Source organism: Leptidea sinapis, chromosome 41 (genome assembly GCF_905404315.1).
Source record: "Leptidea sinapis chromosome 41, ilLepSina1.1, whole genome shotgun sequence".
Taxonomy (NCBI): Eukaryota; Metazoa; Arthropoda; class Insecta; order Lepidoptera; family Pieridae; genus Leptidea; species Leptidea sinapis.
Window position 1 is genome coordinate 2410833 of NC_066305.1, and position 17086 is coordinate 2427918.

A 17086-nucleotide genomic window follows, 5' to 3' on the forward strand; every position below is an offset into this window, starting at 1 on the left:
TGCTCTGTATCACTATCACGATCTACACACGTTTTTGTTGAATTTCGGTAACAATGTTTTTGTCAGTATAAAATTGACATAAGATTTATGAATTATATTAAGTGTAGTGTATCTTAAGGTCAGGGATGATACCCTGTATCGGCACTGATATCCTATTTTATTCTAGATCACTGAATGTAGCAAGAAAACCCTTTCTGCAACTACATTAGATATAGGTACCGACGAAACACACAGTTACTTTTGGAATACTAGGAAATCTTTTATTACCACCAGCATCCGTGACCCGTTAAATCTCAACACAAAAATCAATTCAAGGTTTATTATTTTGGTATCCGTATTTTTTAACGTCTCCATTTTCTGATTTCGTTTCAATATATGGCAGTCTTTTAACTATTAGCTGCTTTTCAATGATCTACGTTTTTAATAGCACCATTCTCAGCTATATATACATTTTCACAGTTTTGATAGTTGTCGACGAAACGTTGTTGTTCACGAAAAGCAATTGCAGGCTGGACTTAGCCATTGTATGAAATGATACAGTTTGTACGTGTTTTTTACTCTTTTCATTTTGTTTTTTGTGGGGTAGTGGATACTAATATGACATTACAATATTTGGATTACATAATTCTACCTGGCGAAAAGCTAGTGTGCTTAGAACAAATCCAACCTTAAAAATAATAAAAAATAAAGCCATAGAATAGCACAACCCAACTTAAATTCAATGCAAATTATTCAACCATCATAACCCATCACCACTATTAGACTTATGTCATTAAAATATTGACGAATAAAAAAATTATTGAATGTTTTACATTCCTGCTTTTTGACCAAGGATATTTTAGACCTAAAGTAAACGCGGCAATGTATAGATAAAACATTGTAGCTTATTATGGTGTAAGTTGTGTTCCATGTTTCGGCTTTGTTTTTATACGACGTGAGTTGTCTACATATTTGGAAAGTCATTGGTTCTTACCGAACCATAAAAATAGAATCTCCATTTCTTAAGATGAGATATCGATTCACTAGATCGATTGAGTAGGTACTAGATAGTATATTTTATTGACATAAAAATTATAGTTTGATTTTTGAGTTTGACTCCAATTACTCGATTGTTCGTGTGGTATAATCGGCAGCCTATCTAAACTCTCGAACCCCTCGTTTACACTAATGTATTTATATATTTATACATGTATTTCACAAGTTTCCTGCAAATTCGAAATAAAACTTTTATGAAATGTTTTCAAAATACTTACAAAGATATAAAACTTGTTGTAGACAAAATTATAAGAACCTTGTTGGATGAAATTGTTCTTTCGACAAAAGTTATAATACAGATAGATTTTGGATTGAACGAGGATTTTCAAGGAAAACAATTGGTTTTGTTTGTAAGTGTTTATTGTTTTATAATCAACTTTATATGTTCTTTCTTTTCACCAAACTAAAATTTATATTACAAATAAATATATATATGTATATAAAGTAAAAAACAGACAAAGGAAACGACAGTTCCAAGTCGTTATTCGATTTGAATGGATTTCTATTTCAAGTCTAATTTATATCAGCAAAATAATACTATTTATCATACTTTTATAATTATATAATATGAAAAGAAAGAAAGAAAGAAAAATTTTAATTTTGAAACGTATAAGTAAGTAGTATACAAAGACATAACATAAAAATAAATATAAACTTAAGATTGCTAAACAAGCAAAAAACAAAAAGACTGAAACATTTCTATTATTTATATACGATTCAAAAAATGGTCCCAACTCAGCAAGTTGCTGGTTTGAAAACCAACGCTGGTCTTCCGTTGGGCCATTTTGTGACGTCACGAAAAATATTTATACATATATAAATTAAAAGCAAAACTTTTTACTGGTACTCACATAATATAATTAGGTTATAAATTAAAATAATAGCAACTCACCGATTATTGGGTATAAATCGAAAAACGAAGAAAAACACAGCGCACTCATGGAAATAAATTATATGAAAGACTAAGGCGGTATGATCTATAGCCTTTAGCCTGTCCTCATTGGGCTAATTAAGAAAAAAAAATTTAAAAATATTTATTTTCTTAGGAATTGTCGGATTTTTTAATTCTAAAATCTAAAATCAATTTAATTCATTACACATGTGTGTTGGATCCTAATAAACATCTTTATTCTCTAGTAGAATATACAACATTGTCGGTAAGTGGTTACTGGTCAGTAGCCCCGTAGTAGTAAACAGTAAACACAATATTTATTTTTAATAAAAGTAAACTGCTGTATACAATAAATTACTTGATTTCTTGGAGATGGTAGGCCAGTGACAGAGCTATTTACTATTCAGAGTAATTAATATGAGACATTATAGTTATAACAATTGATTTACAGCAATTATGATATAACACTAGATTAACACTTCTGAGCACAACAAACTTGCTTTGCTCTTTCATTTCTAGAGTCTAGACGTAAAACTATTAAAGTTTTGTGTACCTTCTTCTACTTTGTAAGTGAGAATTGGTGCAGAAATGGTTTTAGCATATTAAGAAGTATATTACAGACTACAAGCATAATTTAATGAAAATTTTATTTGTTCCTATTTTTACAGACAGATATATATATTTTTACCAAATAATAATGAAAAACTTGCAAGAAACTAATTTTTTGGATAAAATTTTAGCAAGTTCTTTAGGAGTTCCTTAAATCACAGTAGCAGTTCTCATGTATAACTACAATACAAAAAATTCTAAATGTATGTTATCATAACCAATAAGTGCACAATATTTGTGAGTTTCCTTTCAATTATTGTAGTGCCTGTTCTCCAGACTCGGAGACTACACTCTTCCATAGCATAATTATAAGATATGTAGTTGGTTCACTAGGTATATACATAAACCGCATCAAATAAAAATAGGGGTATTCTGTATAATCAAAAAGAATTACGTAAAACCTATGGCAAAAAATGCAAAATAATGTCAAGCATACCCTCCATAACAGTGTTGTATAAATAAATAATAAATCTTTATTTGTTGCAAAAAAAAAATACAATTTTGCTTAAAATTACCCTCGACCCCCAAACTAGGACACCCCGTGACATGGGGGCCAGTCTCTTCCCAGTTGTGCATTGTAAAATGTCAAATAACAAAGATCAACATATTTTAAGGTCTAACAATGGAAGTTATGCAACAAATTGTGAACACAGAAACTATTTTATATATAATTTAGGGTGTGTGTTGTGTGTTTGTGTGTGTATGTGTACAAAATAACCTAAGGTATAATTATTTATTTATTTATTTATTTAAAGGTGCTCCAACAACACATACACAATACACTCTTACCTTAAATATTGCACGAAAATAGTTCCAGTGTATGAGTCAATTACAGGTGCACACAACATAAATAAGAATCATTTCTATTGGGCACTTATATAACACAGAGACTTATACAGTATATAAAAAAATATATGGTAATAAAAAAATATGATGTAAGTAATTATAGAATCACTATACTATAGTTGCAATACCTTATGTTTAAATGCTATGAGGCTATCGCAAAATGGATCAGCCCCGGATGTCTCCAAAATATTATTTAATGTATGACAGACACAACATAGTGGCGCGTTGCTGCCAAGGTTAGTTCTTACGGTGGGTAGATAGAAAAGTTTGTGTTTGCTTCTTGACCCTAGTCTCGGTATGTGTAATGTTATTTTGCTCAGGATATTGGTTGTATCTAGCATGTTGTTAAAACAAGTGGTCAAGCATACAACATCTATCAGACAGCTTATTCATTTTAAGAAACTTTAATCTTTTTTCATAGTTGCTTCTGTTGCTTATATTTCTATTCATAAAACATATGTGCTTGGTAAATGAGCGATTGATTAGTTCAATGTGATCCCTACGGACAGAATACTGAGGGTTCCAGACAACACTACCAAATCCAAGTGTGTTGCGGATCAAGGAATTAAATAACACAATTTTAGGTTTTGATTTCTTAAAACATTTTGTTGTTTGTTTTATGAACCCTAACACTCTGGAAGTCTTACTGATTATATTATTATAATGTAGTTTAAAGGTAAGTTTCATATCCAGTGTTATCCCCAAGTCACTCACCTCAGTGACCTTCACCAGTTGTTCATCATTAATAACATAAGTTGTGGATAGAGGATTTTTTCTTTTGGTAAATGTTATATGGTAACATTTAGAGGCGTTCAAGCACATATTTTTTAAATTACACCACATCTGAACACACATTATATCACTTTGTAATAATGCCATATCATCAACATTATGGATTTCTTTAGAAAGTTTCATATCATCAGCATATAAAGAATAGGAACTGTGTTCAATAAAAGAGCCTATGTCATTAATGAACAACACAAATAGAACCGGGCCTAGATGGGAGCCCTGGGGAACTCCTGAGGTAGCAATAAATGGTAGTGAGTCAAAGCCATTGATTGATACAAACTGAGTTCTTTCTGTTAAGTAAGAATCAAACTACTTAAGTAACTCTCCACCTATTCCATATAAACAATCAAGCTTTTTAGCAAGATGACTGACTTTGTCAAATGCACTGGAGAAGTCTGTGTAGATGCAATCAATTTGATAACCCTTGTCAAGTGCATTTGCCAAATTATCGATGTGCTCAAATAGATTGGTATTGATAGACCTTTTGATACAGAAACCATAATGTTATGATATCACTCCGATAACAACACACTGCACCCATAACCTTAAGACAACCACAATACTTTCATAACAAATGAAAATTAGATACATATAGCAATATAACGGCTTTAATGACATCAAAAAGAATTCTAAAGGAATCAATTTTGAGAAAATAAATGCCTTTTATGCCTTTGCCTTTTAATTATAAGAGTAGTAATAAAATTTTTGAGAGCATAAAAACTATTTATAATTCCAAAACAACCCGCGTTAATAAATAGTTTTTTAAAAATACCTAAGTACCTAGTTTTGTTCCGTGCCTTTTGTATACCTTCTGTTTTTACAGCTTCTGTTTTTTTTCGTAATAGCAAAGAATAGGTACAAGTAGGCAATAAATAGGCAAGTTCTGAGGGGGAGAACAACTAATGAGGGTTGAGATGTGTGTGTCTGTATGTCACTGTGAGTTAATCTTTTGGATGTATGCACTTTTGTGTGTGTATAATGTTGTTCAGATTTTAAAAGTTAGTTTTTAATTTATGCTCTTTGCTACTCGGTAGAACAATAACTGGTTCAAGTGTGCAGTTTTAAATAGATAAAAATTATTATAATAGTAGGTATTTTTAAATCAATTTGTTTATCTCATGGCTGTGTATCACCCTTTTGCAGCCCTAGATTTTGAATTTTTTTCGCAGCAGGGTAAAAATTTAAAAATGCCGCCCAAAATATAGGGAAGTCCCTATATTTTTACAACATTGGAATACGCATAAATTGATAACTCTGATGCAGAATGACATAAGTTAATGGCGGCGGCAGCGGGTATGAAGGTGGCAGCGGGCGTTCGGGCTGCAGGCGGAGGGCGCATGCTGGCGTGGAGGCTTCACAGCTACGGAGGCCTGGGCGAGCTGCGACTGGATAATGCGCGCGTGCCTCCGCTGCGCGGCACGGACGAGGTGTTGGTGGAGGTGCACGCGGCCGGGCTCAACCCCCTCGATGTCGGCATGGCTGGTATGCTTTGATCCTACAGCTACAGCTGGCTAGTATGCCTTTATCCCGCAGCTAGGCGGTATGTCTCGATCCCGCAGCTAGACGGTATGCCTCGATCCCGCAGCTAGACGGTATGCCTCGATCCCGATTAGTGAACAGCTTCGTCAGAAAGTGGAAGGAAGTAATTTAACTTAACAAGGCATGAATTTCTGTCTGCTTAACTATGTAGGACCTCTAAATTTACTATCAAATGGATAGCTCAAAAAACTTGTGTGGTGGCGAGTTTCCGTGCGACTAAAACCCACGCTATGACACTTGGTAAATGTGTTATTTTTTGGCGCTATTAACATCGCCATACTATCGGAGAGAATTCGGAAGATGTAGCCAGCTTAGGTCGCAGAGGTCTCAGAGAGCTGGTGTTCTTTCTTTCTTTAAGGTGGTCCACAGAGTTTCTAATAAAGTTCAATATTAATCAACTCTTATAGTTTTCATGTTTGTAGAAATAATTGTATGCCAGTGGATGTAATAAGTTATCGTAACACTCATGCTGTTCAGTCACAGTGGAACTCATTACTTGACAGTGGCAAAATACTTGTTTGTAAGGAGGATACGGATCGCGAGTGCTGAACATGCTGCGGCAGCTGGAGGGCTCGGAGATGGAATTCCCTCTGGTGCTGGGGCGCGACTTGTGCGGGACGGTGGTGCGGGGCGGGCCCGCGGCACGACTGAGGCCCGGCACGCGCGTGTGGGCCGCACTACCGCCGCACCGGCCCGGTGCGCTGGCGCAGTTCGTGGTGCTGCGGGACTCATGGGTGAGTGGCGGCGCCGCGCCCGGCGTGTGGCGCGCCGCTGTAGCTCACGCTCCCTGCCACTCCGCAGGCGGGCGAGGCGCCGCGCGCACTGGACGCCACGAGCGCGGGCGGCGCACTGTACGCGGCTCTGACGGCGTGCAGCGCGCTGCGGGCGGGCGGGATGCTAAACACGCCGCGGTCGCGAGGCGCTCGCGTGCTGCTGCTGGGGCTGGGCGGCGTGGGCCAGGCCGCGCTGCAGCTGTTGGCGGCCGGCGGGGCGCAGGTGGTGGCGGGCTGCGCGGCCGAGCAGGCGGAGCTGGCCCGGCGCCTGGGCGCGGCGGAGGCGCTGGACCGGCACGCGGCCGACTACGAGCGCGCGCTGGAGGAGGGCGGGCCCTACGCGCTCGTGCTGGACTGCAGCGGCGCGGGCGGCTGGGCGGCCAGCGAGCGGCGCTGGCGGCTGGCGCGCTACGTCACGCTCAGCTCGCCGCTGCTGCGGGAGACGGACGCGCGCGGCCTGCTGGCGGGCGGAGCGCGCGCTTTGGCCGACCTCGCCGCGCAGAATCTGGCACTGCGCCGCGCTCAACCCGCAGGTGCTGCGGTACTCTCATATTATATCATTTATATATTTGGAAACAAACAGTCACATACATATTCAGGCTTACAAAGATATGTTACTAGGAAATTAGACCTACAGTTTCCTTAAAATTAATATTTTATGACAATTAAAACTAAAGTACAACAGAGAAAAATAAATTATACAAAATAAAAATAAAAAGAGGTACTAGTAAAAAAATTTTAATAATAAACTAAGATTTGCTAAATTACTTATTTACTAAATTATAAAAATGTTATTGTTAAATAGTTATAATCGTTCAAATCTCACTTTTTCTTAGCAGTTAGAATATTCTTCTTAAAACTGGACAAGGTATAATAAGAAGCTTGGCATGCCGTACTAAAAATTAATATTATTTCGATCAAGAATATCTACATAGGACTATCCGTCTACTACCTTTTAAGCACAACGCAGGGAACCATGCACAGCGTAACAAAAAAATTGGATCAGAATGCCGTGGCGGCTCCGAATTAGCTTTAGTTGTTAACCTTTTGGTAGCACGTGCCGGTATATTCCTTTGATATGTATTAGAACTGATGAGATTGGATTCGATTAATCATTGGTTAATGTAGAAAATTGTACTAACCAATCAATACTTTAACCATGCAAAACCAAGCTGATTTATTTGTTAATTTTAATTGGATTTAGAATAGAGGAAGCGTTTACTTAAAAGCTATAATTATGAATATTTCAATCGATTATAACGAATTTTAATGAAATACTCATTAAAATTCGTTATACTCGCCGCATACATACTTACTGTCTTTCCTAATTTAGTTAAAACTCATAATGCTCTTAAAAAATGTGGTGATGGTTATGAATACTTGGACCTAGACTAGTAGAGAAAGGAACAAGTGAGCTGCCATCAAGAAGCAAAAGACCTTTGCATGGACTTAACAGGCAGAGGATAGTAAATTAAATCCAAAGTCCACTTTATACCCTTGCTCATACCCCTACAGCATGGATTTATACCTGGTAGATCAACTACATCGAATCTTGTGGATTTTGTTAGTGACATTACTCAAGCTTACGCAGATGGCCACGAATTGCATGCTATTTACACTGATTTATCAAAGGCCTTTGATGTGGTTGACCTCGAACTGCTTATAGAAAAACTTGGTCACGCAGGAATATGTGGCTCTCTACTGCGGTGGTGCGAATCCTATTTACAGAACCGTTCCCAGATTGTTACAATAAATCAATTACAAGAATCGTGCCATCAGGGGTTCCACAGGGCTTTCTTTTGGGGCCCTGTTTTTCTTGGTCTTTGTCAACGACTTAAAAATTTATCGAGAAATTCCATCTACATAAAATACGATCATATTACAAAGTGATCTTGATTCGATCTGCAATTGGTGTATTAATAATAGGATGGTCTTAAATTCCTCAAAATGTTTCTACTTCACCTTTTCTCGAAAACAAAATTCATCATTTCTAACTTACATCATAAATGCGTGTCCACTAACAGAAGTTTGTACAATGCGAGGCTTAAGCGTCATGGTTGACACGTTTAGATTTAATAGAGCATATTGACTACATTTCCAAATAGGCATCTCGTTTTTCAGGTTTTATGGTAAGACAAAGTAAATTTTTCAAAGACGATGTGTCAAAGATACTTTTTAACAGCTATTTGCGTAGTCTTTGAGAGTATAGCAGTCGGTTGTGGAACCCCTCTTACAAAAAAAAATATTGAATTATATTAGTTACTTTGCGGAAATCCATAATTTTACAAATGATTTAAGTTTTCTTTAGTGTTAATTATGCCAATATTTGTTTTTAAAACAATTCGACACGTGTTTTGCCTCTACACGAGGCATCCCCAGGACGTGTCATCTCGCCAAAATCTGGCACGAGACTGAATTTGAGTCTCGTGCCAGAAATTTAAAAATTAACACTAAAGAAAACTTAAACCCTCTTACAAAGTTCATATTAAGAGGTTAGAACATGTACAATCCAAGTTTTAATATCATCTCTCATCTTTGTCGAATCTAGACTTGTGCATTTTAACATGATACCTCTTGTACAGCAGTACGTAGGAAAGATTTAGACCTTGTCTTTTGACACAAACTGATTCATGGCCACATAGACAGTCCTCTATTATTAAGTAAAATTAACTTGGTTGTTCCACGGCATTGCAGCCGTATTATTAATAGGAAAACGTTAAGTCTACCCACAACACGAACAAATTATGGTCAACATTCTAGTTTATATCGCATTTGTTCTCTGTATAATGAAGTCTGTCAGAAGGTTGACGGATTGAATATGTCAGAAGACATATTCAATCCGTCAGTCCCTGGGTTCAGAAGACATCTGCTAGAAAAAGCGGATTATTTGGCTTGGTTACTGTTGGGTTGAATTGTGTTCATCTATAGGTAGCATAAGTTATTTTTTTAGTTTTATATAAAATCTAGAACAAATTTAAAAGCATGCTTTGTTCACTTTCACAGAAGGAGGCACTCGCTCCTACATGTTAACGTATTTTTCTGTTTTATACAATATTTAGAGTGTATCCTGTTTAGTGAATCTAATAACAAAAAAAAAGAAAAAAAACCACTTTACTCATCTAGTTCAAGGAAATGTCTTGACTTGAATGACACTACTGACACGGTTGAGCTTTAATAAGAATAAGTGGCAAGAAAGCCATTTTCACTCTTTTCAATAATATAGGTACAGCTTCATCGTTGTATAAATTATTTTAATTGCAATATATTTTAAAGTGCTGCGCCAAAAATACTCAAACTTTAAATACTCTATTCTATATCTCGCCCTTCACTAAAAAAAACGTAAGTCTTAAAAATAAACGTAAATTAATAAATAAAAATACAAGAGTTATTGAGTCACATTAGTCAACCCACCTTGACCACAGAGACCATTGTACAGCTATGTGTGAAACTTTAAACTTAAATATTTAATATTACAGAGGGCGTGACCGCTTCGTGCGAGCCTCACGTGCGGTGGGCGTATTTCTCCGAACAGCACGCGCAGGATGACATCGCGCTGCTGAAGTCTCTCGCGGACCGTGGCCAGGTGGGCGAAACCCGACAGTAAAGACATAACGTTATCACCCGCCGGCCATCACATTGTATGTTTACCAGTGGGAGACTCCTTTGCACAGGATGTCGGCTAGATTATGGGTACCACAACGACGTCTATTTCTGCCGCGAAGCAGTAATGTGTAAGCATTACTGTGTTTCGGTCTGAAAGGCGCCTAGCTAGTGAAATTACTGGGCAAATGAGACTAAACATCTTATGTCTCAATGTGACGAGCGCAATTGTAGTGCCGCTCGGAATTTTTGAGCTTTTCGAGAATCTGGAGCATTGTAATGGGCAGGGCGTATCAATTACAATCAGCTGAACGTCCTGCTCATGTTGAAGCGTATTTTCATAAAAAAATAGCACCACAGGCTGCAGCGGTCTCTCGGACGTTCACAAAAGTCAGAGTTGAATGCAGAGTTCAGGAATGCTGTAGTGCTGTGACCTAATTATAATTGATGACGATAATCACGAGTGTGTCGATAAATTTAAGCAATGCTTCAAGTTTATAATTTTAACCTTATAATTAAATTTGAAATTTTTGTTCTGCATTTCTTCAACACACATGTCTAAAACATATTTCGTCATTTCTCGTGCTTAACCATAAATAAAATCTCGTTTTTTTGGAATGGTACCAATGGACCCGGATCAGGCAACGTTATAATTAACGCGATAACACGGTAAGCGACGAGTATGGCACAGCACTACACTAGGCCGAGGCGATCCGTGCGGAAAGCGGGGGGATATGCTCCCGCTCTTTACCTCAGGCTCCGACTGCATTCAACTCGCGCTCTAACTACTTATAAATTATTCCTCTTAACACCTCTCCTAGTATCGTAAGATACTCGAAATTGCCCAAGTGCCAATTACATGACCATCAAAGGCAAAGGTAGATTGGGTCTCAAGAAACTGGCAAAAGTTCAAGACGGCCTACATTTTAGCACCCTAGAGTATATGTAGTTAACATCTTTGATCTGATGCACGCCACAGTTCGTTGTCACTACGTTGAGACGTCGCTTCAATGTTTTTCTCCCTTCTATTGTATATATCACGCAGACTGATCGGAAGATCTGTTTCTCGATTTTTATTATTTTGGACAACAAACAGCAATACATTTTACATAGTTTTAAACTTAATTTGGATAATTACAATAAGTCATCTACGTTTTCACCAACATGTAGATCCATAATTACTAGTGATGTTGTAGAAACTGTGTGAGGCGGTGGTATGTATTTTGTGGACGTATGTGTGTGTGTGTGTGTGCAGTAACCAAATAAACATGAATTCGTGCCGGTGCCTTCATTTTGCCACTTTGGTTTTAAAATTATCCGTACTCGTACACCACCTTATTTGTTCCAAACATTGTAGTACTCACGACGCCAGGTTCGTAGGGCTACACGTTTGGTTTGCCCAAAACACCGTACAACTGCATTTCGTGGCAGCTTTCGGTATGCTTCCACGAAGTGTTGGAATAATATTCCGCTTCCCATACGGAACTGCGTTAGTTTTTAGGGCTATTTAAATTAAAAACAAGGAATATCATTAATGTCCAAAAATCAATTTAAAATATTTAAAAAAAATTGTTTGTTTTGTGTGGCAATGACAAGTTTAAATCAAGTTTAATTGTATTGTTCCGGAAAAAAACTATTGCTTTAGTTTTAATTTTAGATCCGAGTTTCACTATTTTTTGTGCTCTGTGCTCATAGAGAATTAATAGTTTGTACACCTTTGTGTGACAGAACTGTGCGTTAGTAGCGCTCTATGGGTTTCCACGGAAGACCAGCGTTGTGGATTCTTTCGAAACCAAACTAGGCTGAGTTGGGGGCCCATTGGCGTCATTAGATCATAATTAGATTTAAGAACTATTATCAGAATGTATAATGACGTCAATAAACATTTTGTCTTTCTTTCTTTCTTACAGTTCACGGTGTGCGTGGAACAAGTGTTCCCGTGGTGGGACGCGACGGCCGCCCTGGAGCGCATGGCGAGAGGACACGCGCGTGGGAAGGTGGTGCTCGACTTCACCGCGGAAGCGCCCCCGTCTGACGGAGCCAGAAGCTTCTAGCACCCGCTGAATATATGTTCGTTATGAGTACGTTCAAATCATTTATACGTCTAGATAGACTGTTATTAAAGTTGACAGTTAACCTCTATTTTGAGCAATGCACGCACACTAACACAAAGACTGTTTTCCAATTACAGCACTAGAGCGCATTATGCGGCACAATGCTCAACGTTGAGTGTTCCAACTACAGCAACGCTTCGCACAATCGAGCACTGTCAAAAGTACTGCATGCGCGTGATGCGTAGAATCCAAATTTTATTTACTATCGGTAGTAATATTGTTTATTGTTGAAAAAAAATTTAAAGCTTTCGTTTCGTCGTAGTTTTTTAGAAATAATAAAAGTTAATTTAGGCTGTGTTAAAAAAATGTAAGTATGTTATCCATACAAATTTACCGAAAAATGATTTAAATATTCTTCGTTTATTGTACTTTGGTTTTGGCGATGGTCTTGTTACCAATGCTCTAAATAAATAAAACTAAAACTAATGAAGGTACAAACATTGTCTATTTAATTTTATATACCACATTTAAAATGTGAATACAATTTCAGTTTAGAATTCTAAAGTATACACAAATTTATTGAACAGAAATATACTTTTGTCAACATTGCAATGGCTTGAATAATTTAATGAATCAGACATCATAAATGTTTTCGTGGAAATGCACATCAAAATGAAAAAGACAACATCTTATTTTCTTATTAGATTGCTAACTCTATGAATATTTTTTTTCAACACTGAACTTAGTATACACGCACTCTGCTGGTCAATTTTAAAACTAATTCATGTTCCAATTAAGCATCAGCACCATTCGGCATTGTGCGGCACTGAGTCGCATTATGGTCTGTAATTGGAAAACTACCAAAGTGACATACAAATTGCGTGTGTAAGATACGTCTTACACTCGCTAATTACTAAAGTAATAAACTTGGCCTGCTTTCATCGGTTGAGTAGCAGCACAGACTCTGTCTAGACGTATAAATTATCTAAATTCGAAATCTATTTCGGATGTTCTACGTTCTTTTCGGTAGGGTTTCATTGGTTTGTTTACATTTTTATCAGTATTTAATGATATTTCATCAAAAACTGACATATTATGATATACTTACGGGCTATTGCCCACAGTTCGGATGTCAGTTGTGGTTGGGACACATTTCTTTTAAGAATGTTTACTGCTGATGCCGACCAAATATTCTTAAAACAGTAGGTCTCCCATGCTCTAGTTGCTACGCTGTTTCCGTTGACCCGCGCGCGGGTTACTACACGTGAAGCGTGTTTTTCTTCCGAGTGACTGGCAGAAAATCAAGAATGATATTCACAGAGTATATTTGTATATAGGAAATAGAGATCAATCTCTATCGTCAAGCTGGGAAGGTCATTTGGCGCCATCTGTTACTTGAAGTAGGAACTTTAATTAGCTATAGAGACCTATACCGATACGTATTATGTCAATAATGTAGCTCGAATACGAAATATTTTTGACCTTTCTGGATCAATCCTATTTAGTTTATATTTATTACTGGGTAACTAAGAGTTACAAGTACAAATTAACACACTTCAAGAACAAAACATAAAATACAAATCATTGACCTATAAAGTTACCACAATTAAAATGTAGAGTATAGCAGAAGTGGGTGGTGTTATCATAACCTATTTATATTTACACTTATATAAATTTTTGTCAATATCGGGATTCGATTAATTTAAATTTTTATTAGAGTCTATAGTATGTAACGCCATCTATATTCGTGAGTGGGAATTAAAATTGTCTACCCAGTATCAATGTTGTAAGATTGTAGACCCTGATGATGTCCTGGGCTCAGGAATACATTGTCAGTAAAACAGACCAATAAAGCTGTGTGTAGCTAAAAGGTTCCGTTTTTGGTTTTGTTTGTAGGAACCGGGAATGTGGCAGTTGAAGCCAGCTCATCGATGGTGACCACCGCGGTATGGAGTACTTAGCTGATTAGTTGATGAATTATTGTAAAAAGTTTTGAGCTGATTGCCGGTGACTCCGTCCTCTACTGAGGTGTGATATGTATGTTCAGGAGGTTACGGACCATCTCATAAGAAAGACAGGATTGTTGACGAAATACGCGCTTTATAACCACAGAGTTTTGTATATATTAGTAATAGAGATATAACTGATAAAATGGGAAACGCAGCAGTACCGCCATCTGTTAGCGTGTTTTGATAATTATTTAACGCTATAGCTATACATACCTACTATATAGTTTAAATATATTACCTACATAACTATGGTTTGTAAATACAACAAAACAACAAAATAATTTTAAAGTTATTTTTCCTGTTATAACATTTGTAATATTTTTTCGCACATTCACCTCATTCACATCATTGTCACACTTCCTATTGTTATTTCACACATTCATACAAATACAAATATCATTTTTTTTTATGAAAATAAGGGACGAGACGAGCGGGACGTTCAAGCTGATGGTAATTGATACGCCCTGCCCATAACAATGCAGTGCCGCTCAGGATTCTTGAAAAACCCCAAAAATTCTGAGCGGCACTACAATTGCGCCATCGTCATCTTGAGACATAAGATGTTAAGTCTCATTTGCCCAGTAATTTCACTAGCTACGGCGCCCTTCAGACCGAAGCACAGTAATGCTTACACATTACTGCTTCACGGCAGAAATAGGCGCCGTTGTGGTACCCATAATCTAGCCGGCATCCTGTGCAAAGGAGCCTATAGTATATATGGTACACCTCCACATATCACATAGTTACAAACAATAACATAATAATCATTGTGTAGTGATTATATTATGTATGATTGAATAAACGAACTGAACAGATATTGGGAAAACAAATAGTGTTAGGTCACACTATGGTTCGAAAACTTTATGCGCGACCGTCCCATGGGGTTAAAGACGGTGGCGGGGACGGTGTACTAAAAGCTGCCGTAACCCGTGGACGGTCGCGCTGAAATGTTGACACTAACATTTTGATGGCCGTGTTAAGCGATTTACATTACCAACCTACCCATCTAGCCGGCTCCTTTGCACAGGATGCCGGCTAGATGGGTAGGTACCACAACGGCGCCTATTTCTGCCGTGAAGCAGTAGCAATATGTAAGCATTACAGTGTTTCGGTCAAATATATATGGATAACGGAGCTAAAAAGAGTTGCATTTCTGTGTTTCTTACTGAAGGGCGCCGTAGCTAGTGAAATTACTGGGCAAATGAGACTTAACATCTTATATCTCAAGGTGACTAGCGCAGCTGTAGTGCCGCTCTGAATTATTGGGGTTTTTCAAGAATCCTGACCGGCACTGTAATGGGCAGGGCGTATCAATTACCTTATTAGTCCTTAGTCCCTTATTTTCTTTAAAAAAAAACATTAATTAATGCTGTCGCGGTCCGTGCAGACCCGTACTCGGTAAACAGGGGGAGCAGGAGGAGCAGCTTCCAGGAGGAGGATCATGCCAGCGATCACTTTACACCAGTATCTTCGTGACAGGTTGTGATCCGATTATCGACTTGTGTCAGTGTGAGCCACCGTGAACTGTTAAACTATAATTATGTAAATATGTGTGATTGATGGAATATATTTTATAAAGTTACTTAATTTTTATTTCTATTTGTTTCAATAATCATATTCTTGCAATATATATGTAAATATACTAGCTGACCCGGCAGACTTTGTTCTATAAATAATAAATAAAATACTGTTTCTTTATGAATTTGTCAATTATATTTCATAACATCAATTATTTGGCAAAATATGCTCCCTGTTGTTAACTATAATGAAATTATTTCACAGCAGAACTGTCACACCGTGAGTCAATAAATTCTCTCATAGAACTTATGTCCATACAAAACAAATATTGGAAATTTAAATAATTTTGGGTCCCAAATCGAAATAAAAACTATCCTATCTCTCAAGTTGGACTAAACTGTACTCCATGAAGTAATCCCCATTAAAATCCGTTCATTAGTTTAGGAGTCCATCGCGGACAAACAACGTTTCACGTAATTTATATATATTAAGATATATATTATACTTAGGGGCTACTAAAGTAACCAGCACCTCTACAAGCTTTAGTGATAATGTATTTACTACCAATAAACGTATTTCCTACTCATTTATTTGTAAACGGAGCTCAGACCACAGTCAATAATAATGCCTCTTTAAGTATTTGTTTTTGTGAATAATAAGTGAATGGTGAACTATAAAGGTAATTTTTCTGTTAAACACTCAAATATTTTTTTGTATCTCAAATAGTTATTTGAATTTGTATCTCAAATACATAACGGCAATCCCAATGAGATTAGGTAGATATGTTTTATTATAATTTGAATAGAATTTGCTTCTATACTTACTCCTAAGACAGTCAACTCGGGTATTCGGCAACAGCAGGTATTCATATGTGCAAATTATTAAGTTTATTGATATACAGTGGTGGACATAATATTAAAAAAACTTCATAAGAATTCTGGAAGTATAAAATCAACGTGCAATATTCGTGAAAAATATGTAAATCCAATAATTAATAATCATGCAAGAATATAGCCACTCAATTAAAATACTCTTAAAATATTTAAAAAAACCAAATTTTATAAGTTTAATCACAAAAAGAGTTTAAACTTTTCTTGGTGTATTTTATGTTATTGACCGCTTGGACGGCTAATTAGAAACAATTTATATAAGCATCTATGGTTTGTTCTATCTTTGGAATTGTATAAAAACCTCTTTCTTCGCTTCTTTTACCGATTTGGCGGCAAATGGACATCAAATTGGAATTTTGTGTACAATAAGCAGCTGTGGATTTACACTAGGGGCAGTTGGGGCAAGTGCCCAGGGCGGCAAAATTTTGAAAATACAAAAAAAAATTATGTTTTATCAAGATTGCTCAGTAATTAATTAATTCTGTTAATTAAAAATTTTTGGTTTAATTGATAATTGAAGAAATTCAATTGT

General features: G+C 36.9%; 1 protein-coding gene and 1 long non-coding RNA gene across 2 annotated transcripts in view; both read left to right on the forward strand.

Moving 5' to 3' along the window:
• Positions 1 to 15728, forward strand: part of LOC126976551 (uncharacterized) — a 219216-nt gene extending 203488 nt beyond the window's left edge. Inside the window, exon 2 of the long non-coding RNA XR_007731938.1 lies at positions 15375 to 15728. This is a non-coding gene — a long non-coding RNA (uncharacterized LOC126976551). The remainder of the gene's footprint in view (positions 1 to 15374) is intronic.
• On the forward strand, positions 1986 to 15728 carry LOC126976536 (reticulon-4-interacting protein 1, mitochondrial). The gene is made up of 7 exons (XM_050824927.1): positions 1986 to 2206; positions 5435 to 5653; positions 6236 to 6444; positions 6512 to 7016; positions 9960 to 10066; positions 11994 to 12164; positions 14034 to 15728. Exons 2-6 carry the CDS (start codon positions 5449 to 5451, stop codon positions 12135 to 12137), a joined length of 1170 nt encoding a protein of 389 aa, XP_050680884.1. The 5' UTR covers positions 1986 to 2206; positions 5435 to 5448; the 3' UTR covers positions 12138 to 12164; positions 14034 to 15728.
• Positions 15729 to 17086: the final 1358 nt, after the last annotated feature.

Coding starts and splice junctions, on each gene's coding strand:
- LOC126976536 (XM_050824927.1), top strand. CDS start 5,449: ATGGCGGCGGCAGCGGGTATGAAGGTGGCAGCGGGCGTTCGGGCTGCA. Junction 5,654..6,235: donor CCTCGATGTCGGCATGGCTG/GTATGCTTTGAT, acceptor CTTGTTTGTAAG/GAGGATACGGATCGCGAGTG. Junction 10,067..11,993: donor CTCTCGCGGACCGTGGCCAG/GTGGGCGAAACC, acceptor TCTTTCTTACAG/TTCACGGTGTGCGTGGAACA.